The sequence below is a fragment of the Rhodnius prolixus genome, unplaced genomic scaffold (assembly GCF_049639745.1).
Source record: "Rhodnius prolixus isolate KJV_2025 unplaced genomic scaffold, Rpr scaffold_2, whole genome shotgun sequence".
Classification (NCBI taxonomy): domain Eukaryota; kingdom Metazoa; phylum Arthropoda; class Insecta; order Hemiptera; family Reduviidae; genus Rhodnius; species Rhodnius prolixus.
The window spans coordinates 31261088-31286442 of NW_027411592.1; the positions used below are offsets into that span (position 1 = coordinate 31261088).

The following is a 25355-nucleotide window of genomic DNA, read 5'->3' on the forward strand; positions in this document are numbered from 1 at the left end:
TTCAAGTGTAAATTCTTTTTTCATTTGCCTAAAGTTTGCTATTAACAGTGAGTGGCTACTTTTCCATTAATTAAAAGTACAAGAAAAACGTTATAAAGTTGTTTAAAACAACAATTTCGACGTTCGGTCTCTTGCCCACAAGAAGTGACTATGAGCTATTTGATTTGTAAGTGACTGCGAGTTTACAATCGGCGTCTGTACTTCTTTCTTCCTGTAATTAACCGAAAACATTTACTAAGGACAGGCAAGATATACTTACACATTCATTGTTTTAAAAGTACAAATATATTTGTTTCAAAAAAATTAAGAACAAATGTTCGCATGAATTGTATATGAACCAAAACCAGATGTGGAATGCGAACTAAGCATTTTATATTAAAAATTAATTTCATTCTAGCTTGAGCAATCACAATTCGCCTTTGATAACGAAACGTTATGCACACAGGCCATGGATCTTGGCGCCATTTTTACTTTTATGATCCACATCGGTCAATCGTAGTCACTTCCAGTAGAAAAGAGGAAGGCGAACAAGGGTTCGCTGTTTTTAGGGTACTTTTACTTTAATAAAGACAAGTATAAATGATCGATATGTGCATAAAATACTTGCAATTGTAAAATTTTTATTTTATTTTTGTGATATTTAATAACTTCGAGAGGGGAATGGCTGTATAGTTGCGTATTGGATTCTCACGCTGGGGTTCTGGGTTCGAATCCAGCTGTTGACCCTTAGATTTTCTCTGCCTAGGAGCTTCTTACAGCTCACTATACAGCCCGGTGATGGACAGTGGTGTTGTCTGTAACGAGGGAACACTGTCCGGAGGATGGCAGTGCACTAAAAAAAGCTGTGGGCCCATTAACCTCAGATATTAACGCGCCTTAACATCCGAATCTTAAAAACAATCGTTTATGTAATAGTTGAATTTGGGTAATCAGCAGAAACCGGACGGCATCGGGCAAGTGAGTGAGGGAAGTGTCTTTGGTTAATGCAGAGGCAGTAAGTACGTCCGCTATGAATAGAGAGACAAGTCGGCTAGCTTTGAACCCGAACGGACAGGACATGTGATCCCTTTCTGTATACTGGTAGATGATACTTTGCTGGGAAGGACTATTAGTGTTTTGAACTTGTAAACTATTTTTGTATTAATTGTTATTGTATTAGTAGTATAAGTTATCGGACTCATGAGAGAGCGTGTGTGATAGTGAAATAGGGTTACTAGTTGTAATATATTCATTTTTAAATATAAACTGTTAAATATTAGTTTTCTAAAACAACTGATTTGATTTGTAAGAAGTGAGGTTATGAGGTTATTGTACTGGCTGCTACATTCATTCAAAAGTTTTAAAAAAAAGAGGAGTATTATATATTCCTCTAGTACTATTTGTGTTAATTCTAGATTTTACTATCGAAAAAGGTGATTTTTTTAAAAGTAATTTCATTTAGTGAGAAAAAGAAAAAAAAAAATTACAATTTTTGAAATAGTGCGCGCAATTATATTTTAGGTAAGGTGCTCCATCTGGATTTTTCCAGAATAAGGAGGCCTATTTCTTAATGTTTCTGCTTTTGCTCCTGTTCTTCTGAAAAACTGCGGTTTAATTACACCTTTTCTAGCGAACTGCTTATTTGGAATTAATGATCTTTCTTCTATTTTCCACCCATAGTCGTTCTGCGTTGATTGAGGTTCATAATATTTTTCATAGGGTGCCTTCTTGTTTCGCAACTTTAGATATAACCATCGACCTTCCATATTGGCACTGAAACCTTAAATAACAAACATTTTCATTTAATTAACATTATTTTATCTTCTATGTGTAGGAGAGTTTCCCACTTGCTTGGCCGCCTCTGTACTTAATCTGTGGCATTTCCTAACTTGCCTCCTAAAGGCTCTCTTTTAATAAATTTAGAGAAAAGAAAAATTTGCAAGTGATACAAAATTTTAAAACAATATTTCCTGTGCAAAGAAACTGTACTCTTATTTGGTGTTTGATTTATTCTCTCATTGAAATCCTCTCTATTGTATGGTTCAAACCTACAGTGGCTCCCTAAAGTATTTCCACAAGTGAATTATTTCCTGTTTCTAAATGAGTACACGAAGTAGGATCCCAAAACGTTTATCATTATAATCTTTAGTTCAAATTATGTACATTTAATAACAAAACGAGATAAAACATTAACATGTAAATGAGTAATTCAGAAACTAAAAAAAATTGACTGTTCAAAAGTATTTGCACAACAAATTTATTTTGCAAATAAGATGTCAGAATTTTAATTTTAGTACTTAGCATGAAGTCCTTGGCTTCAATTAAGGCCTGAAGTCTTCTAGGGATTGAATGAACCAAGTTTTTTAAAATTGGAATCAAGTTTTTCCCATCCTTCGAGTAAAACTTCAACCAGACGGTCCCTTGTTCGTAATGGTGTGTTTGCGCACCTTTTGTTCCAGAATACTCCTCACATTTCAATTAGGTTTCAGTCAGGGGATTGTGGGGAGTATATGCAGTCTTCTGGGAGTGTTCTGCAGTAGCCACTCTTGTGTTTTCTTAGGTGTATGTTTGGATCATTAGCCTATTGAAAGATATAGGAATTTTGAGTGCCCAAATTCTCAGCTCTGCTCTTTAAGTTGTCGCGCAGTATACTCACACAGCATCTGCTCTCATAATGCAATGAATCTGAACCAGTTTGCCGACTCCGCTGTACGCCACACATCCCCATACCATAACATGCACTCTACCATGTTTGACAGATCTTGATTTGGCCTTCGCCAAGTGTGTTTTTTACCATCGCTTCCAAAAACATTAAACTTGCTTTCATCACTAAGTTGTACATTAGCCAAAATTCTATTGGCATTTAATAGGTTTTGGCGAATTCGAGCCTCTTCCTTTGGTTGAGTTCTGTTATGAATGGTTTGCTCCTAGGAACACTTCCGTGTAAATCAGCTTGATTAAGCACTCTTTTCACAGTAGTAACGCTTACACTCTTTTGAGAAGTCGTTTCCATCTTTTCAACCAATTGCCAAGCTCTCGATGATGGATTTATTATTGCCTCATGGACAATGTTCCGACATTCTCTTGCCGTTAAAAATTTTGGTCGACCTTTTCTTGGTTTATTTAAGCATTTCCCTATTTCTTCGTATCCTTTAATTGCGTATCGCACAGTGGGAAAACACAAATTCAAAATTTTTTTCGATTTCCTGGTAGGTTTTCCCCATATTTCTTTAAAAAACTATTTTTTCTCGGGTTGTGAGGTATAATTCGGCTGTTTTTGATGCTATGCTTTATTAAGACTGGTACATAATATAAACAAATGACAATTGGAAATGAAAAATAACAAATAACAACTTTAAACTTGACTTTTCTAGTGAATATAATTAAAATTTGTCAATATGAGCATATTCATTCTAGGTTGTGCAAATACTTTTGAACGGTCAATTTTTTTTATTTTCTGAATTACTAATTTACATGTTAATGTTTTATCTCGTTTTGTTATTAAATGTACATAATTTGAACTAAAGATTATAATGATAAAAGTTTTGGGATTCTATTTCGAGAACTTATTTAGAAACAGGAAATAATTCACTTGTGCAAATACTTTTGGGCGCCACTGTAAGTTTTGCAGGTTTTGACATTTCCGTATTTAATAAAGCGATTTTTTTATCTTGTCTTCTGATCAATGCGTAATTATTATTATTATTATTTTTTTTTTTTGTGAATCATTACCTAATAATGTGAAGTTAAGGCTGACAAAATCAGATGCCATTGGAACCTGGAGTCTCTTTTAGTGCATTGCCAGCCTCTGAACAGCATTCTCTCATTGCAAGTAAAATTGTGGGCAGTGAGATGTAAGAAAGAAAGAAAAAACGGTAACTAATATTACTCTTTGAAATCCCGTAAGTCAAAAATGGTAGTTTTTGAACTTCGTATAGTTTGTAAACACTACGTTGAAATAAAAATTTATATGTTATTTCCTTAGGTAGCCTAATTAAAAGTAGCCAGTCCGTCTGTATATTCCACTTTACAAATAAATAATATTTCTTGATATTTTATTGAAAATTACAAATAATATTTCTTGATATTTTATTGAAAATAGCTCCTATTTAGGATTACAACTTAACCCTAAATTGTAATATTTTTCCTGGAAATTTCCACTGGAGGCTACTGGGAGAGAAATTGTTAGGTGTTTAGAGCGGTCCTGTCACTAGTTAGTTAGAAATGAGTTACAACAATCCTAATTTGAGAAAAACGGAGTGACCCAAAATGCTTGAAAATCCAAAAATCTCTATAAGAAATGTATTCCTCTGTAAATATTTGTCCATAACATTTTTTTATAAATTTCATTATATTAAATCAAATTAGAGATTCATGCTAATCAAATTCATGAATACCGTTGTTATGAAGTGCTACTTCATAACCCTATGAAGTGCCTGTAAACTTTGGGTTTGGCCCTTACGAGGTTTTGTGGGTGGGCCGACATCATTTTGCTTTAACAATTCTTTAAGGTTCTTATTGTGAAATTGATAGTGTTGCATCCCAAATAAAATGATGGGTTTTGAAAAAGAAAAATTAATGAATTTATAGAAACCATCTCTATCTCTTAAAAAGGGTTGCAATACTACAGATATATATATATATATATATATATATATATATATATATATCTGTATTACATTACATATGTCTGAGAATGTGGTAAGGTTCACAGTGCTTGATTTTATCGTTGATTCCATCCATCATAGCAAGCATGGTTTTTGGAGGAAAAATCCGGTCAAGTATTTAAAAAAACGTGCGTGCTACGGCGGTTGAAATCTGCGATAAAAATGTCTACTAAAAAAGGGAAAAAAATTATCAAAAGTTGGGTGATTTCGTGCAGTTTTTGATTGAGAGTTTTAATTTTATTTATATATGCCATACGTATCGCTATGATTGAAGAGCTAAGGTGTGGATTTAAAGTACTTCAAATTATACTTCTGATTTTACATAATATTAAACGATAAAAAGCAAAAAACACACGGCAATAAAATTAAAAGGACCTCTTTATATTGCCGTTCTTCCAAATAAATGAGTGCACTGTGGAACATGTTTTGAAGAGATATAATTGTGATTAGGATTAAGATAAACCCTCAGACCTGTCTCAAGAGGCTGTTGTTTTCTTTGACCGTTTTTCTCCTTGTTATCTTGAACTTTGTTCATATAGACCTGTATAGGACTATTTCTACTTTATCTCTATCAGTCTTTAACGTTGTGTCGTGCAGTTTTGCTGGTGTTTGCTATTGTTTTATGTGTTATGGATCCCCTGCAAGGTTTAAGGCCGCATCTTTTCGAATTTGACGTTTGTAGAGCTGTAACATTAATTGAGGAATGCCTATGAGTGCGGGAAGTAGGCCGGCGATTAGGAGAAAGTCATTCTGTAATCCAGCGATTACGGGGGAGATACCAAGAGACAGGAGGATTCACGAGACGATCAGGGCAGGGCCTGGCCAAGATCCACTTCATTAAATGAGGAACGATTCATGCGGCTACAAGCCCTCAGAAATCGCCAAACCACCTCACCTGCTATCCAAAGTGCAACAGGAACCGTGATTTCTGCTCAAAATGTTCGTAATCGGTTGAGGGAAGGTGGCCTGGTGTTCCAGGTACCCGATAAAAGTGCCACGGTTGTCCAGAAAGCACAAAAACGCCAGACATCTGTTTGCCAAGGACCATCGCAATTGGCACATCGGGCAATGGAGGAAAGTTTTCTTCTCTGATGAGTCCAAATTTACTCAGTACAGAAATGATGGGCGAATGAGAGTAATACGAGGAAACGAACGTTTTCTCCCTTGTGCACCACAACCAACGTCACCATTTGGCGGCGGATCAATTTTGGTTTGAGCAGGAGTTTCTTTCACCGACAAAAGTGATTTGGTTGTGTTCGCGAATGGAAGTTTGATGCTGTTTTTCAAGCTCACGGTGGCAATTCAAGGTACTGAGCACGCAATCAAAAAGAATTTCAAATTTTTCTGTATTACCTTTTTTAAATTTTTGCACATTTTTAATAAATTTTGTCTTGTGTAAAAATTTATCTCATAAATTGGCATAACTTTTTTTCCCCATCACTACTGACACTCCTCTCTGCACTAATAACGAAGTGTTGTCAAGCTTATTCTTCTAAACAGGTTGTATTGTGTGCTTCTTCCACAATTTGTGGGCCTTTTAATTTTTTTGCTGTGTGTACTGGAGTACGGACCTTTATATAGTAGTTCTTTGATTTCTTCTTCAACCGGATACATAGGGCCTCGCATTAATATTTCTGGATCAATCTCAGTAACTTCCTCTGCCAGTTGTTTTTTTCTAGCTTCTTCTCTGTCAGCTCTTTTTTGTTTTTCAATCTGGCGATCTTTTTCATAGCGTTCTTTTCTCATTTTTGCTACTTCATCTATCAGTTTTTGAACCAAAGGCGATACCTGAAATTAAAATTTATTTATTTTGCATTGGCTTTTCACCATAATGCCAGGAATATTCAAGGAGATGAACTGGCGAGGACCTTTGTACTCTTTGAAGATATACTACTGTTATCAAATAACAAATTGAAGGATATTTCTAAAGCACTAACTGTCAGCCTAATCAGCAGCAACGTCTTATCAATGAACGTATTAACTTTATTAATAATTGTATATATTTTATTATGCAATTCATCTAGGAGGCATTCATTCCTTTGAACTTGATGTGATGGGCGCTCAAAGAAATTTTTATTAATTTCTTTATTTATTTAATTTTTGTTAATTGGTTAATCTGCTTAAGAAAATATTGGTTTTTATTTTTTGTTTTGCCTACGAAATTGTTCTGTATTCTAGAATTATATTTAGAACCTATCATGGGGATTGACCCAAGTCCAAAAATGGGCCTTTAAAGCATATTTTATTCAGGTGGTTCAAATGTTCAAACTCTCCTAATGGAAGGGCGAGAGCACCTGTTTTTCTAATATTTTCCAACAAATACAGATGTATTAGTCGGCAGGCTTCAGTGATAAGTCCGCGTTCATAACCACTACATCTAATTCCCCCTACGTGTATCATTTGTATTCATTAGATCCATCTTCACTTCGAATAGCTGGACGCTATGATTGAAGAGCTAAGACATAAAAATAATTTTAATTTATTTTATGTTAAGTTCATTGCACTTACGTAAGATGATTGTTTTTAAATAATTAGTGTGGAGTTAATCTCAGTTGGCAACAAAAAAAATCTTGACATTCCGCAAATTCTGATTCTAGATAAGAATAGATTTGTTTTTATTCTTAGTTCACATTCAGTAATAGTTTGCGCGTTGTGTGCAACGGGAGGATAGCCGCTGGTTGGCCTTAACAGTAAAGTTTGCTTTTAAGTTTGTTCAAAGCACGTCAGAGCTTTGTCGGCGTAGTAGAACGATCACTAATAAACCAAACGTTGGCCAGTCAAGATATCCTAGTTATCAGTGCTCGTTTTATACAATTGTAAAAGGCTTTACGTATTCTTTGTTAAAATTTAATTAATTATTAGGAATCAGCACATTTGCTAATGCTAATGATTGTGCCCGAAAACTTTTAATTTTAAAACTGTTACACTGATCTAGTACATGGTAATCTTTTCTATAATTTACAGTTTTGGGTTTTCTACGTGAAAATGTCACCTGAAGAGCTAAAAAGACAATCTTTAAGTTTAGACTATTGGTAAGATGAATTTCTAATTATTGCCTTCACGTCTTATTTATAGTTTACGGATTATGTTACCTTCACAAATTTTAACAATTTTGTAAGCGCGTAAGGCTTACAACCAGATGCGGAGGCGGGAAGATGACGCAAACGCAAATTCCCAAAGGGATATGAGCCCGAGGGGGGCATCGCAATAAAGTATAACAAATAAGTTAAGTGAATGCACGGAAGAAATGTAGAAAAAGGAAGATTAAGAGAGCACCTACCTTTGGGGTACCGGAAGAGAGCGCACTCAGGCGGTGAAGGATCTCTGCAGACGCTCCATATGCGGTAGAAAGGAATAGGAACTGTTAAGAAACTTAGGTGTACCATTGTGTAGAGATGTGTGTTGTGTGTGTGTGTGTGTGTGTAAAGTGTAGTTGAATTCCGAGAAAGGTAGGAAATATTGGGGCTTAGGCCCAAAGAGACGTATCATAATTGGATAGCGGGTTAAGCGGATGAGTGAAAGGTAATAGTACAATAAGTGTACTAGATGCGGATGATGCAAGGGTAATAGTTGAATTAATGCACTAGATGCAGATGAAGCGAAGTGCTAGATATCAGCGGTAGTGAAGCGCAGCAGGCTGATGTACGGTAAGAAGCACACCAACAGGCAGACTCGAGAGACGTAGTGCCAACGATGAAGCGTTGCGGAAGTACGAAAAGATGTACTGGAAGCGGTGGTCCAGCGGACGCGTACTATATGTGAAGCGGAGCCGTGCCAGCAGTCGACTAACTGACTACAAATGGATATGACAACTCCAACTAGAGAGAGTATAGGAGGGGAAGGGAAGAGATGTTCTAAGCGAACACCAATTAATACGCCAACCAATCAAACCATAGAAAATGCATAAAAATTTTAAACTACCGACTCAGAATTACCAATCGTTGCTGCCCCATTACCTGGTTTTCTTTTACAAAATCCATTTGCAAGGTTCTTGGAAGCAGAGACAATTGACACCAACCAAATATCTCTTCCTTGGTTAGCAACTCTTCTCCTGAGGAACAAGGAGAGAGAGTAATGATTGAAAGTTGCATAAAAGTGGGATAGATTGCAATGTGCCATTATTTCAATGTAAATTCTTTGATATTATTTATTTGTTAATTTCTATGGTATGTACCTTAACCAGTTCATGAAAATGGTTTGGTTATGTGTGTAAGATTAGAAGCCCAGTGACATATGGGAGTCGGGAACGGATCCCTTCAGAATAGAATGGGTTTGGTGGGCGGTCAGAGGTAAAGCCCATCAGATTGAAGAATTAGTAAATCTTTGGAAATATAAAGTAAGTAAAGAAAGCCTTTTATTTTTAAAAAATAGTCCAAAGAAAAATAACAATTATTTTTAACACAAAAAATAAAATATTACGCGCCTTTATATCAACCACCCTAGAAATAAAAAAAAACCATGTAGTTTATTACATACACTAACTAGTATGTGCTAGTTTTCAGGCTTTCATACAGCAGTTTTATTCTCACCTTAGTCCTGCCATTATCAGTTATGCTAAAATGTCGTTAAAATTTCTTACTTGAATATCTTGTTCATCACCACCTAATTTCAACATTTCATGATGTTTTTCAAACCATTTTAATCTTATTTTTCTATTCTTTTCTTCAATTTCTGTAGTAGCTATTGATTTTCTTACTTGAGAAGCCATGATCTCTTAATTTTTATATTCCAAATAATTACTTGTATATTTTTTTTTAATTTCAAAATTATACTAATAATACATTGAGCTTTATTTAAAAAAACATATTTAAAGAACCATATGAAAGAATTTATTACATTTTACGTAATTCTTGCTACGAGAAGGTTGTAACACATGCTATAAGATGCACTGCCATATTTATTCATTCGAGATGAGTGTTGCAAGGCATAGAATCTAGGCCACAATTGGACCTACACATATTTTAAACAATAAAAACCCATATCTCGTCCAACTCCTTCCACAGTTGATGATATCCAATTCTCGCACCACTTACCTTCAAACTTTAGACCTACCATTATACCTTTAAACCTTTTTAAATCGTTAGCTATATATTATATATTTATATAAATCATTCACATCATACATAATAAATTTTGAAACGTTGAAATTAAATAGATTAATTAAAAGTTGAAAGTTTGTCCGCTGTACATTACAAATTTCAATAGTTGCCTGGGGCCAATTTTTTCCCCCCCAATCCCACCTATTAAATTCAAATAGATTAATTTTTATTCTGTGTGAAGAAGTGTATTCAAGGAGCTATTGAGATCAATAATAACTACAGTTGTTAAAATATTTACATAACAATAATGGAAATCATCAATCAATAATGTAAACCACTGAATCTCGTATGTCTTTATTTGGTTATTTACATATATCACAACCACAGTTTACAATAAATGATCGCTTATCTTATCAAAATAAAAGTTTCATATTTAACTGTAAAATTTAAATACATTTACAAATATTTACATTAATATTTTTGAGCTGAATTTCCATATAAAAAGTATTGAGGAAGTAGTGAGCAAGAGGAATGAAAACGTATCAATATATCAAATGTATATATGAAGTAAAGAAAAGTAATCGCCAATTTGTTCAGGAGGGCTTAACGTCTAACTACCAATTAGGGGTAGAGGAAGCTCATACTTGACTATAAACAATTTTTTCTAACATATCAAAAGTAGTCATTTGAACTAGGGATCTCCCACTTACAAAACTAGTTCTTGACTACCAGACAAATACCCACCCCAATATATATATATTCATTCATTGGTGATGATTCGAGATTAAAATTAACATTATCACAGATTTTAGGAATGTTTTCAGCATTTAATATTGTGCAACATGTTTCTCACCAATAAAGTACATGTAAAGTACATACTAATACTTTAATGCTCTCAGATTACTTAATCAGATACCAATTTTTAAATATGTGGTCCTTTCTAAAGATAGCCATTAAATCACCTCATTTCTGCGGAACAAAGTCTCTTCATAAGTGTGACTAGTACAAAAAATATTTACTTGATGGTAACAAAGTCTTGAACCTTTACTTATTTTGAAATTTTTGTATAACACATTAATAACTTTTTTGAAAGTTAAAAAAAAACTTCCTTTCAACTTTTTTTTGTTTATATAAGGCACGTCAACATCTGAAGTCATTAGCACCCAGAACATTTTTCAGTGCACTACCGGCCTCTGGACAGTGTTCTCTAATTACAGACCAAACAGAGAACTGTAAGAAGCTACTAGGAAGAGAAAATTAATAGGATTAGAAACCGGGATCTCCGCGTGGCAATCCAATTTTCTAAATAACTGAGCTAATCCCCTCCCTTCTTTTGAATTATCTTTCATTCAAATGAAAAAGCTGTTAACAATAAAAAATAAAAAAGTTGGTAGTTGGCACTAGTTGTACCATATCATTTATGAAACATTCTCGAATAAGTTTATTAATAAAACAAAGAAGTTTATAATTGCTGTGTTAAAAAATGCATTACATCAAAAATTCTGGTTTTAAAAAAGAAACATAATTGATTTTCACCCTTGCTTCATTTATTAGAATCGCTTTTAAAAATAAGATCCCAGAACCAAGTAAATTCAAAATATTATGTTTCTGAATCAACCAATGAATCACAATTTTTTTCGCCATCTTGGATAATATTATAAAAATAAAAGAAAAGGAGAAGAAGGGCTATCCAACTTTCAGGAGGTGACAATGCTTAATTGAAGTCCTAGGTGACAATGCTTAATTGAAGTCCTACATATACATTTAGAAAGTTGTAATTTTGGCACAAATTATTTTATAAAATGATAAATTTATCGTTTATATTTATGATATTAGAAATAAAAGATATGGAAGCAAGTGACTGCTTCTAAAATCAAAAGTGATCTATGCAATTGAATCATCCATAATAGAGCGATATTATATGGCTAGGATTGAAACCAGGATCAAAACATTACCATTTATATGTATATAAATATTATAATTAACAGGTCACACTTGTCTTAAAATAACGCATTTTACATTTTCAGATATTAAATGTGAGGTAGAAGTTTCTTGTAACCACACATTTTTTCAATTACAATTAAAACTACTCATCAGCTTATTCAACTGAAAGTACTACTTTCATTTTTTCAAATCATGAATCGTGAGCAAGTCATTTAAGTAATAATTATAAATTTTTTCAAATGAATAAAAAGTACATTCAGTTTTTTTCTTACACTCCTTTGTGCGGATAAGTGATTTCGATATATACATTCGACTATTTGGATATACTAATATCATCATCTAACGCTTTTCTTCTAGCTACGATTCGTTCCGTCATACAATAAGTTGCTGTTCCAGCGACGGCAAAAATTAATAGTATAATTAATTGCACATACAATCCCACATATCTGGTGTAGACGAACGCAATTGCTGCAGCTATGCTCTAAAAATATACATATTTTTAGTCTATGAATATCTTATTAAGACCCTTTCGGGCCTCTTATAATCTATTTATTTAAAATGAAAAAATATTGTAAAGTCAAGCCACAAGAATGGAGAATTAGAATCTTACAATCTGCTCTTCAAAAATTAACATTTGAATTGGGGGCTATATAAGAGAAATCTTCTCTTAATTCATAAGCAACCTTTTTTTGGAACCACTGTAGTTATTTTTAGCAAGATCTCGGTCACCACCCAAACTAGAAATTACCCTAAATTTTAATCGATATTATGAAGAAAACATTAATTTGGTTTTTTCTTCTTTTTTTACTTTTTTTGCATATGGGATCGAAGGAAAAAACTTTCTTAGCTACTTTTTGTTGCCGATGTTTCGACCAACTTCTTTGTCATTATCAGAGCTATTTTTAAAAAGACGGTACAATCTGGGTAGGACCAGGCAGAATGCCCTCACGCCTACTTAATCTGGTTTTAAGCCACTTTTTAAAGGGTGAAATAGGCACAGGGAAAGAGTAGCGGTCAAAGTATCAAGCCCATGAATAGAAGAAAAGAGAACAGACTCTCAATCCTGTCTGATTGGTTGCAATTGCTAATTTGCAAAATGAGGCTCTGGCTGCTGGAGTTTCATCTGTAACTATGCGGGGTTAGCTCAATAAGCTCTTTCAACACTTTCGGCCAAAATGCCTGGGGCAAGGGGCTCGTCTAGTGTTCTGTCACACAAACGGTCTAAAAACTTTTTTTAAACTAACATTTACCAAAGAAAACAATTATTAAAAACTTCACCTGAGTAAATTTAAAAATAGCAAACGCAGGAGCATTTTCCTCAGCAAATATCGTTCCTATTGCTGCATAAACTTGTGTGTTATAGCAACTATCAGCAAATCCTAGTAAGCCACTGCAGACAATAGCAAGTGCTGGGCTAAATTACAAATAAAATTACAAATTCAATTGCTTCCCATAATAATTAATGGTAACCTAAAAAAAGTAAGACTATTTACTTGCTGTGAATGTAGGCAACATCCTTTGTATCTCCTAAAGGAGCAGCATTTGGAATATTAAGGAAGATGCAGAAGAATGTCACTACATGTACAACAAATCCCAATAATACAATTGGACTACGACCCCATCTTACCGTTTTTGATCCCAGTAAGCCAAATATTACACCTCCTAGAAAATAACAATCAACATAGTAACAAGAATGATTTCAAATATGTTTATAGTAAAATAGCATAAACAAAAAACACGTAAAAAAATTGAGATTTAAAAATTTGAAGTTGCACTGTAAGAAAGTTTATTCACACTATCAATACCTGGTACACAGTAACTAAGTAAACTTCACTAGTACTTCAAATTGTAATTTATCGCGCAAAACACTTATAATGAAATTTTACTTCATAAAACAGCTCACTAATCTTGAGCATTTTCCAATCTTGATGGCGTGTCCATCTTTTAAGAGTTACCCATCAAATTTAAGCTTCTTTCAGCAAGATTACTTCAATTGGTATAAATATTTAAATAATTTGCAATTTTGAATATTGTTATTTTAATTTAATCAATTATTCTAAACAACCTTAAAGGATTAAATATAAAAAAGTCCAAAATTTACCTAAGATTTCTCCAACACCAATAAATATTCCAGAAAGCCCAACTAATTCCTTTGGATTTTCACTGATAACGAGGGTAGAACCAATACTAGGACTATAAACTCCACTATAAAATGATAATTCAAATCCTAAACAAACAAGTTAAATATTATTCATTAGTAATGTGTCTTATAAAAAAATTTTTGTTATTAAATAAAAGGAAGAAAGAAAAATTCTTTAAAGCTTATAATGTTATTCATTCGATATAAAAAAAATAGTTCACAAATTTATAACAAATTAATGTTTGAGTTCTGTATTAGGTTTTGAGTTTGTCTTTAGATATAACTTGAGATTTTTCGTTGATGACTAAGCCATATAGACTTAGGTACACTTGGACATATCGGACTCTTATTTCAAATTAATGTATACTATAATCTGTTGCTGCAAAATATGTTCCAGAGCACTGTTGATGGCCTATACCTTGATCGAAAGTTTGGCAAAAAATAAATAAATAATGACTGAAATAGGCAATATTCTTTCCTCTCACTGGATAGTTGGGTAAGAAACCAAAAACGATTAACAATACTGTCTACAATAAAATAATATGCTATTCTATAATATTAAATATTAGGCTCCATTTATTATTTCTAATAAAGCCTCTTCGTAAAACTATTCCGGGAATAACATTAAATTAACAATAAATTTAATGTATTTAACATAATCTCATCTATTCTAGCTAGAGGTGCAGGGTTCCTTCTACAGTACTTACCATTTATTTCTGCCAAGTGCCATTTTGATCTTATTTTTAAGCGAAAGTCATGCCTAGTATTATCTTTCCTTATAGTCCGCAGTCGTTCTCTTCTTCGCTGTTTCTGCCACATCAGGGACCCTAACTATGCTTCCATTTTAATCTACATTATATCGGGAGAAGTGCTATAATTTCCCAATTTGCTTTCCAAGCCAAACTGAAGAAATGAAAAAGTATTTATCCTGGATATTTATCATTTTCAGCTATATTCATAATGTCCAAGAGCCTTCTCTGTGTTTGAATATTCATGTTAATCTATTAATTTTCACTCATACAGTTTAACGATGATATTAAGTTCTTTTCTAATATTCTCATTTCCTCTAATTCGTCCATCTTTTCAGTATCATCTAGTTTTCCCTTTTCTTTTGGATAAACTCTTAAGGCAAAGTTTTTTTCTTCTTTTTATGTAGTAGAAAGAAAATGCTTTTGATTTCCATTTTGTTTCTTCAAGGTTTTGTTCCGAGTTCCTCCCAGAAATTTCTTATATTCTATACTCTTTGTACACAGTGCATTCCACTATTGTTAAGGTCTAAGTCACTTCTATGTTCTACCTTCTAACCTTCACTGCTTTCCTGATTTCAATCTGTATTTTGTAATCTTACCAACCTTGTTTTTGTTCAAGAAATCCATCTAACATTTCCCTAGACTTAATAATACTATCTCCCACTGTTATACGAAAGCTCTTCAATTCATCCATTTTTTGTTTTTTGAAGGTTGTAGGAGACTTTCTTCTGCGCAGATTTTTATAAAATAAAATAAATTTCAAAATTTGTAAACCTTACAAAATAATATGTATATAGGGTGACCAAAGTTATATGCTCCACCCACTTTTTTTTAAACGGCGGGAAATTTCGAAAAAATAAAAAACACGTATTTAATCATTTTTAGTCTAGTTTATTTTCAGTGATTGGCCCATTTTTTAAAACCCTTGTATCTCGAGATACAGCATCCAACTTTTGTTTTTCAAATGGAACGTTATATTTTTTGTTGCATATTTTTGTAGTATTTGAGCTTCTAAAAACAACAAAAAAAATTTTTTTGAAATCGGTTAGGTTTTTCAAAAGTTATGGTAATTTAAAATATGAAAAACAAATTTCAGTTTACTGTCAAAATTACGTTATTTTTTTTAAAGAATCTGTTCAAACTAGGCACAATCAACGGATAGGCAAGCCAAAACTCTGGACTCCCACACTTTGCTTGTAGCAGCACTTATGGTGGCGAAGTCAAGATCTAGGTAGGCCAGAGTTATTCTAACTAATCGGCCCATACTTCTACAGAGAGAACTTAACTGGTGAAAGGTATCCAACTTTTTTTTAAGAGACATTTTGCCAGTTCTGCTTGAAGTTGTTCATCTACAACGTCGGCTAGATATGTATTTTCAACAAGATGGACAGAAATTTCCATGAAAAGTGCTTAGGGGCTCATTGTCCCATCCAATGGCCACCTCGATCTCCGGACTTAACCCAAATGGACCATTTTTTGTGGGGATACCTAAAAGAATAAAGTGTAAAGTATCCTTAATCCCGTGGCTTCAGTCGATGATCTGAAACGTCAAATAACTCTGGCCTACCTAGATCTTGACTTCGCCACCATAAGTGCTGCTACAAGCAAAGTGTGGGAGTCCAGAGTTTTGGCTTGCCTATCCGTTGATTGTGCTCTGTTTAAACAGATTCTATAAAAAAAAATAACGTAATTTTGACAGTAAACTGAAATTTGTTTTTCATATTTTAAATTACCATAACTTTTGAAAAACCTAACCGATTTCAAAAAAAAAATTTTTTGTTGTTTTTAGAAGCTCAAGTACTACAAAAATATGCAACAAAAAATATAACGTTCCATTTGAAAAACAAAAGTTGGATGCTGTATCTCGAGATACAAGGGTTTTAAAAAATGGGTCAATCACTGAAAATAAACTAGCCTAAAAATGATTAAATACGTGTTTTTTATTTTTTCGAAATTTCCCGCCGTTTAAAAAAAAAGTGGGTGGAGCATATAACTTTGGTCACCCTGTATATAAATCTCAGCTAGATTTATTTGCATGTACACATTATTTATATGAGATTTGATAAATGATTTCAAATTAACTTTAAAGATCTAATATTCTTAAATTACCTGTATATAAAAATGTAATACACAACAAAATCATTTCCTTGCGGGCAAAAAGCTTTACAGCCTCTACAAATGCTTGCAATGGGCCAACACGTCTCCTAGTAATAACATTTCCTTCAGCAGAAACAGCTGGTCTCAAAAGGATGAGCAATAACACGCCTATTGCACATATTCCTGAAAGCACTGTGCTAACTAACCATCTAGTGTAATGGTCTATTGTCGATTTTCCTTGGAAAACCATGTATACATAAAAATTTCCAAACAGCATACTGAAAAGTAATTCATTTTTCATTAGTACAAAGTTTGATAACAAATTATATGGTTTTATTGAAAGATCATTCAGAAAATTTTGATAAAGGAAAACTATTTTTTCCTTTTTCGGAAATATAATTATTATTTTATTTAAAAATCATATACATAGCCAAAAATAAATTTACAAAATAAAAAAAAGCAATGGCAGATCCGTCTGCTTGAGAGCACTGCTTAAATATATTATAAAAGATACAAAATATTCAATAAAATAAACAGTAAATAACTTAAACTCCTTTCCATATCATCGAAATGCAAGACACAATTTTATATTTAATTTAATTTAATCAGTAATTGCATCTGCATAAACTTGATTAATAAGAATATGAACTATTGAACCAAGGGCCGAATCTAGATTATTACAGCACACAACTTTATTACAATCTTTCCAAACTAGTTGAGGAATTAGGGGTAATGAGGTAGTATTTGAATCAACGTGAAGTTTAATAGCAAGAGAAAGCGGAAAATGATCTGAGAAAGTTTCATTCAGAATAGTAAAATGCTCAATAAAAGGTAAGAAATCAAAGGGCACAAAACACAGGTCGTTTGCCGAACAACCCATGGGACCAACAAAGGTGCAAACGCCATGACAAACACCTGGAAAGCGACAGTTCAATGTTACAAAATCATTGAGGCCTGCTTTAGACTGACAGCAGGATAACGAGCGAAAGTAGAAATAACTAAATTGTTAGGACATCGTCTTACTGCAAAACGTATACCTCCACTTATAATCTGTAAAATAGTTACTAAAGCAATGAAAAGAATTTTCGAACACAATTGTTTCCAATAAAATAAAAAAATGAAACCCTCTTAAAAACAATTAAAAAAAGTAACACTATAATATTATTAACCTTGGAATTCAAGCCCGAAATATTATAACAAATAATAGAAACAGAATTAATAACAGAACTAAAAGAATCCTTCTTGCAGGCGGCGAATTGATTTCAGAAGGACCTTGGGTGTGGATGAGGGCTTGTCCTTATGAGAATGAAGAGAGGTTTGTTGACCAACACTCAGGAAGTAGTCTGTAGCCAAGGAACTCGCAAGCACGGCGCCAATGAAGTCAGTAAGATCATTCTTCACACGTTTTTGTGTACCATCTTCATCATAGCAACGCAAACCTATACGATTACACCAACTGAATTTCAAATCTTCCACCAACAAGTAGCTTAATGTAAATTAAGATGACAGTTGACTCCCTGAATTTCACTTCGAATTAAAACAAGTTTGCTCAGTTTTTTTCTAGTGACATCAGGAAGATCTTGGTGAATAATAAAGCCCGTACCTCTCAATATCTTCGTTGAGTTAAGAATTTTAATTTTATCTTGAGGGCGAGTGAACGACATCAACAGAGGCTTATTAGCATTGCTCAAATGTCCAAGAGGAAGTACATTAAAATGCTCACAGGAAACTTCAACCTTCAAAATGTCACGACAAAATTCGCTGACCGCCAATTTTAGATCGCCTTGAGGGGAATAATTAATTCCTTTAAATATTAAATTATTTCGACGGGCCGAAATCTCCAAGTCCTCTAACTTAGACTCAACCTTATCGTGAACTGTTTTCAAAGCTACTATTTCTACCTTCAGTGCGGCATTTTCCTCTTTAAGGCAACATATTTCATTTTTAAGAGTTACAAAATCTTCTTTGGTAGCAAGAGGAGCCAATTTCGCGTGTAACAAATTAGACAACACTTCTTCCATCATCGAAATTAACTGAGGGCTATTCATATTATCTTCCTCACAGTCTGGCACTTTTTTAGAGGTACGTCCAGAATCACCAAGAGGGCTTCTTATTCTTTTGAAACCAGAAGTTGAAAATTCTGACATATAATAATGTAAGAAACGAAACAAAATAAGATGATTTAAGTAATTAAATTAATTTATAGATCTTAGGTATTAATTTAATTAAACCAAAATAAATAAATAAAAATATAAAAAATAAAATAAAATTATTTGAAACTAATTGAAGGGCCAGGTGTAAACAGCCAAAGTTCTAAATTAATAGAAATAGAAAAATTAATAGAAAACAAACTATCTCAAATAACTTGGTATATACGAGGGTCGTTTGAAAAGTCCGTGCAAAGTCAGAGAGATAGCACCACTGGCGCGTATCGAGGTTATGTTTAGTTAGTAGCATCTCTTGTAAGAACACACACCAAGTTTCAGCCAGATCGGTCTATTTCTTTGTGTTTGGCATTCGTTTGAATCGAGGAAGTCGAGTGTTTTTCAAAAAATGGACGAAAAAGAATTTCGTGTGTTGATTAAACACTACTTTATGAAAGGCAAAACGCCTCAGGAGACTAAAGAGAAGCTTGATAAACATAATGGTGACTCTGTACCTTCGATTAGAATAGTTTATAAGTGGGTTCAAAATTTTCGGAGTGGCCATATGGGCACAAGTGACGCTGAACGTTCTGGACGCCCTGTTGAGGTTACTACTCCAGAAATCATTGATAAAATCCATGATATGGTTATGGATGAAAGAAGAGTGAAGGTGCGTGAGATTGCTAGTGCTGTGGGCATCTCGAATGAACGGGTACATAATATTTTGCATCAACATTTGGACATGACAAAGCTATCCGCAAGATGGGTGCCGCGATTGCTCATGCTTGACCAAAAACGAAATCGTGTGAAGTGTTGCAAGGACGGTTTGCAGCTGTTCCAGAAGAATCCGCAGGACTTTAAGCGTCGTTTCGTCACTGTGGATGAAACATGGATACATCACTACACTCCTGAGACCAAAGAACAATCTAAACAATGGGTTACCAAGGGGGAATCTGCGCCAAAAAAGGCGAAGACCGTTCCTTCGGCCGGAAAGATTATGGCGACTGTCTTTTGGGATTCGCAAGGAATAATCCTCATCGACTATCTGGAAAAGGGTAAAACTATTACAGGTGCATATTTTTTATCGTTATTGGACCGTTTGAAAACCGAGCTGCAAGAAAAACGCCCACGATTGGCCCACAAAAAAGTCCTTTTCCATCACGACAACGCACCAGCTCACACCTCAGCAGTTGTGGTCGCAAAATTAATGGAAATAGGGTTCCAACTCGTTTCACATCCCCCCTATTCTCCAGACTTGGCTCCCTCGGACTACCATTTGTTCCCCAATATGAAGAAATGGCTGGCGGGAAAAAGATTTTATTCAAACGAGGAGGTGATTGCAGAAACGAATGGCTATTTTTCAGACTTGGACAAATCCTATTATTCGTAAGGGATCAACAAACTAGAGCAGCGTTGGACGAAGTGTATAAGCCTAAAAGGAGACTATGTTGAAAAATAAAAAAGGTTTACCCCAAAAAATTAAGTAGTTTTAATTTTTGCACGGACTTTTCAAACGACCCTCGTAGCTAACTCAATACTCCCTCTACTGCATACACTTTAAAAAGACATTAATTCGCATTAATCCACTAATATTCAACGAACCACTCGATAATTTTTTCTGAAATTTTAACACAGTTTAAAACAATCTTTGCACTCAACACTCACCAAAAATCACTGATCTAGCTCATTTTAAAAAACACGTTTTTTGTCAGTCAAAGCAAACAGCCTTTGTTAACTGTACCAATCACAACCAGTGAACTCCTTTTCGGTAAATATTATCACCCTTAAATTAAAAAGAAAATATTGTGCATACATTTATGCAGATTTCAACAAAACTATGGATAATTTTTACAAATTTTTCCGTCAAAAGTGAAATTAGACATATTAAAATCGATTTCACCGAAAAATCCCCAGAAGAATTTATAGAACATGTGAAAAATTATCGTAAACGTTGTAAAAACTGTTTTTGCATTCAAAAAATTATTTTATTTGTATATATTATATATAAATTAATTAATATCTTTTGCATTAGTTTTAAAGCATAAAACCTGCAGAAGTAATGCTAATACCATCTAATCTTTTTTTTTAACAACTTCAGATTTATTTGATTCCAAAGTTTATTAAACCTGGAACGCTATATCTACATTGAAACCATACTTCCAACATTTGCTGACAGTGCTTCGGGCAGGACTGAATAAGAGAAAATTATTTAACTTTACATACCACATTCACAGAACCCGGTTTGCACTGGATGTACTACTACATGGTAAACGTTTATAAACAGTAACATTTTTTCAGTCATTTTTCATGTTCTATAGTTTGTTCAGACTGTCCAGACTAAGAACGCATGGTTTGTGGAGGTGAAGAAAGAATCAGGAATTATACAACATCTTTTTCAAGAAGCAGACATCGTTAAAACGATCAAACTTGACAGGCTCAGATGGGCGGGGCCACTTAGGATGTAGGATGAGAGAGCGCCCAAAAGATTCATGGAGGAGGAGGTAAACCGGGTTAGGCGAGTTGGCAGATCTCAATTAAGAAGTAAGTGAGGATGCCAGCAAACTGCTCCACTGGAAGGATGCTGCAACAAGTAGAGATGACTGGTGAAGCAGGTTGAGGATGCCAAGACACAGAAATGAGCTGTAGTTATTTATTATTGTTATTTTGTATCTCTGGCATTAAACTAATATGGCATGAATTTATTCAAAAAACCAAATTGCCACCCATTAGAGAGTGTATATTTTCAAATATTTGGATGGACGCATACTGCGAAAGGATATGTGTTGCAAATTTATTAATGAAGGCAGATATTGAGAAACTAAAATTAGGATAAACAAAATAACCCACAGAGATTAATATAACATCATACATTAAATATTTGAAAAAACTACTGTTAAACTTATATTGATACGAATAAAATAAAACAAGAACTAATGGAACGATGGGTATAATCAATTAAATGATTGGAAATATTTATAATATTCATCGTTTGGTACTGCATTTAGATGGGTAAAGCGACGAGATCGCTTAACTTATTTTTAAAAGTAACCAAAATAATCTATTTTAAATCTTACCTGGATTGAAGAAGTGCCCAAAATATACCAGAGTTTCTAGCCATCGTATTGTCATCAGAATTTAAAGTAAGATAGTTACCCTGGCCAGTCCAAATAATTGATGCTCCAAAACCAATTATAAAAGAAACTAAATATAATAACCATGTTTTGGGCCACAGAAAAGATGCTATGAATATTCTGAAAGAAATGCACTAATTTATAGTGTATTTTTATTAGATGGTAACCATATTTTACTAACTAAAATGATTAATCTATCTGGTATTTTTAATTAGGTACCTAATTTTATAACTAAAATATAAAGAGTGTAATCTAAAATAACTTAGAAGAAAACTGTTATTGAATTGAAAGATAAGCAGATCATTTCTGGTAGAATAATAATTATCAACCTACATTTAAACAAAGAATTAATGAGAAAAACGAATTTTTTCTTTATAAATACAACTGAGTTTTCAGAAAATTAAATAAGTATAGCGCCATACTTTAAAACTTACTTTTAAATATCTACTTTGGTTTACAAGATAAAATCAAAATTAACTCATAAATGTACAACTGAACAAAGAAACAGTTTCCTGGAACAAAGTTGTTCAGACCATAACTTTGATTATCTCCTCCAAGAAGATAAATAAAATAAAATCTTAAGTAAGAACTCAAGGCAAATTACTTTTTAATTATTATGAAAAATAAACTTACAAATAAGTAATGCTTCCTAAAACCATGGATACCCTTGGACCTATACCAGCAATGATAGATGGTGCCAGCCAATTTCCTAATGCGAACGTTCCATAAAGAATTCCCAGAGATATAAAGGCATCACCGGTGAATGTAGGATCATCATTGTGGACGGAATCTAATATTGTTTTCTGAAAAAAAGAAAAAAGTTCACATTCTTAAGTAAATTAATGGAAGGATTAACGAGAAAACAATCAAGGCGAATGGGATTGAAAAAATAACTGCCATTTCAGTATAGAAAAATTTATTTTGCCGAGCTTTCGACCTAGGGACTAGGTCATCTTCAGGGCTAGTTTATAAAGTAATACTATTACATTTCAGGGTTGGTGTGTCTTCTGTCTTGTCTGTTCATGGACTGTCCATGTCTGTCCAATTTTTTTTCAAATTATTTTTTAATATATTACTATAAACCATTTTGTCCATCACTCCATCAACAAACATTAATTCTCCAAAACCTGATGCGGACATCTAGCCCCAAACCATAACTGACCCACCTCCACCCGGTGGTGCAGCTTTAAAACCCTTTAAAGTTGGCTGTAAATTCTTCTTTTCGAGTTCAGCATTCGCTTTCCTCCAGACCATATCCCTTCCATCTGGCTAAAAAATATTAAATTTTGATTCATCGCTAGAGTATATCATTCCAAAATTCACTATTTTCATTAAAATATTTTTCGGCAAATTTCACTCTCTTAGCACGATTTATCTTACTGACAAAAGGATTCTTCCAGGCTACTCTACCATGATAGTCGAGTTTTCTTAGCACTCTCCGAACAGTTTCTGCCCCTTTTTTGCTTTCTAAACATGTCAAAAATTTCACATTGAAGTTTTGGAGCACTAAGTCGGTGATCTTTTCTAATTCTTTTAAAATATAACGCTGCTCTCTCTCAGAGAGCAGTTGAGGACGGCCTTTTTGTGGGAGTGAAACAATTCTTTTTCTTTTTGGTAACGCTGAATGATGTTCTACACAGTAGATGTTTTAGGTTCGATCAGTTTTTCCGTCTCTCTAACACTTTTTATTGTCTTTGTGCAAAGAAATTACAATTTTTCTTTGTTCAATCGTTGTATTTGTATTTTTGTGCGACATGTTACACCTGGCTTGATTTATATAAACTAATTTAATTATTAATTTCATATTGAATATATGCTTAAGGTATATATTTACAAATTGTATAAATATTCGGGCAAAACCTTGGACAAACTATAAATTATAATAGTGTCCCAATATTTATAAGAGGTAGAATTTGCACTTATTATTATATATATTTTTTTTAATCTACCAAAACATTTTTATTTACTTATTTAAATAGTTTTTATTTAATTAATAGTAATTATAAAATGAAATGAATTTATAAAAATTTGAATAAATGGGTGCCACTTTTAATTTTTGTCAATTTTGAACTTCTGTATGTACTGTCCCAATATTAATGGGAGTCACTGTACATATAAAAATAGAATAATATTAATACATAATTAACATTAATTAACAACGTATTACCAAACATTGTTTACTGCGGACAATTTAGGAGAAAACCTGATCTAATGTTCTTAAAATTCAAATTTATAGTAGTGCCTCAATTGTTCATTTTATTGGTCTTGCAAATAGGATTGTTTCTGGCAAGATTTCCAGAATATCATCAACACTCTTTTTAAGATATTTGAATCAAGAAAGTCTAAGGGCAGCGCTGTTTGAATTCGAATTTCAGGCTTTTGTGTTGCAATATACAAGCTACCAGTGTAAACAAAAAAAAAATTTAAGAGGAGTGATACTCGAATATTCATGAGAGTGATTTATTACATATTTCTAAGAAGCAATCGAATCTAAGAGAGGTAAACGTTTGTTAGTGACAAAACCATGAGTAATTAAGGAAAACGTCCAATGGTATATAAAAATAAAAAAAAATATTTAAAAAAAGTAAAAGACTAATAATAAGTTTATGGTTGATTAGATTTATAGGTCAAAAAGATAGTTTATTGTAACTAAAACAACCATAATATGTTACGTAATATGAATTATTTCTAAATCTGTATTATTTAAGGACAGAAAGGTTTTTAGTAATACATTACATTTGGAAAAAGTAAAAGTTTGAACTTCTTACCCATATTTTCCAGAATTATTAGAATATAATTAACAATCTGGTGTGAAACTAACACGACTTCTAATAAGGATATTTGACACACCCCAAAATGCCAAAACAAATTTTCCCATAAAATTATATAAATTTAAAAAAAATTTTCTGCAACCATGTAGGAATGTTCTCATTACGCAATTAAAATCAGCTGTGTAATGCCCAACTTCCCTCACTAGTGGGGAAAAATTCCCATTAGTGCACTTTCCTCACTTGTGAGTGGAAAAACTTTATTGTGCTTCCTTGATATAAGAAGTTTTGTTATTAAATATTTTCTATAAAACTTTAATAAGCTTATTTAAATTTATTTTATCTAAATAATTAAAAAACGAATATTAAAAAAATAAAATAAAAATTGAAAGGAATATAGAAATAAAAATAACATTTTAGTAAATAATTAGATATTTTTAATTATAACAGTTAAAAAGGTTATAGTGTTACCTTATAGAAATTTAAAATGGATTATAGTGATTCCTGTTCAGTTTTTTTTTTTTTTAGTTAATAACCCTAATGGTTGCAGAAAAAATATAATATTTAACTCGGGTGTAAAGTATTTTCCTCACACTCGGCAATTTGCACTTGCACTCGCCTCGCTTCGCTCGCTCGTGCGTGCAACCCTGCCTCGTGTGAGGAAAAGTACTACTTTCCGCACTTGTTAAATAAATAA

The 25355-nt window shown here is 33.1% G+C and overlaps 2 protein-coding genes across 3 annotated transcripts in view; both read right to left on the reverse strand.

Annotated features, from left to right (window-relative positions):
- Position 1: 1 nt before the first annotated feature.
- LOC141449475 (uncharacterized) lies at positions 2-9468 on the reverse strand. Of its 2 annotated transcripts, XM_074118965.1 has the most exons (4): positions 9226-9468; positions 6218-6434; positions 1467-1759; positions 2-211 (listed from the first exon to the last, which is right to left on the reverse strand). In XM_074118965.1, the coding sequence occupies exons 1-3, from the start codon at positions 9352-9354 to the stop codon at positions 1497-1499; spliced, it is 609 nt and encodes a 202-aa protein (XP_073975066.1). In that variant the 5' UTR covers positions 9355-9468; the 3' UTR covers positions 2-211; positions 1467-1496. The 2 variants fall into 2 exon arrangements, with proteins under 2 accessions (XP_073975066.1, XP_073975065.1); XM_074118964.1 differs by lacking the exon at positions 2-211 and having other exon boundaries at positions 1409-1759; positions 9226-9467.
- A 555-nt stretch (positions 9469-10023) lies between these two features.
- The window catches only part of LOC141449474 (UNC93-like protein MFSD11), a 51732-nt gene continuing 36400 nt past the window's right edge, over positions 10024-25355 (reverse strand). The window contains exons 2-8 of the mRNA XM_074118963.1: positions 22524-22693; positions 21834-22010; positions 16628-16893; positions 13731-13856; positions 13123-13291; positions 12908-13043; positions 10024-12110 (exon numbers count right to left, since the gene is read on the reverse strand). Coding sequence (XP_073975064.1) covers positions 11943-12110; positions 12908-13043; positions 13123-13291; positions 13731-13856; positions 16628-16893; positions 21834-22010; positions 22524-22693 — 1212 coding nt within the window. The 3' untranslated portion in view covers positions 10024-11942. The remainder of the gene's footprint in view (positions 12111-12907; positions 13044-13122; positions 13292-13730; positions 13857-16627; positions 16894-21833; positions 22011-22523; positions 22694-25355) is intronic.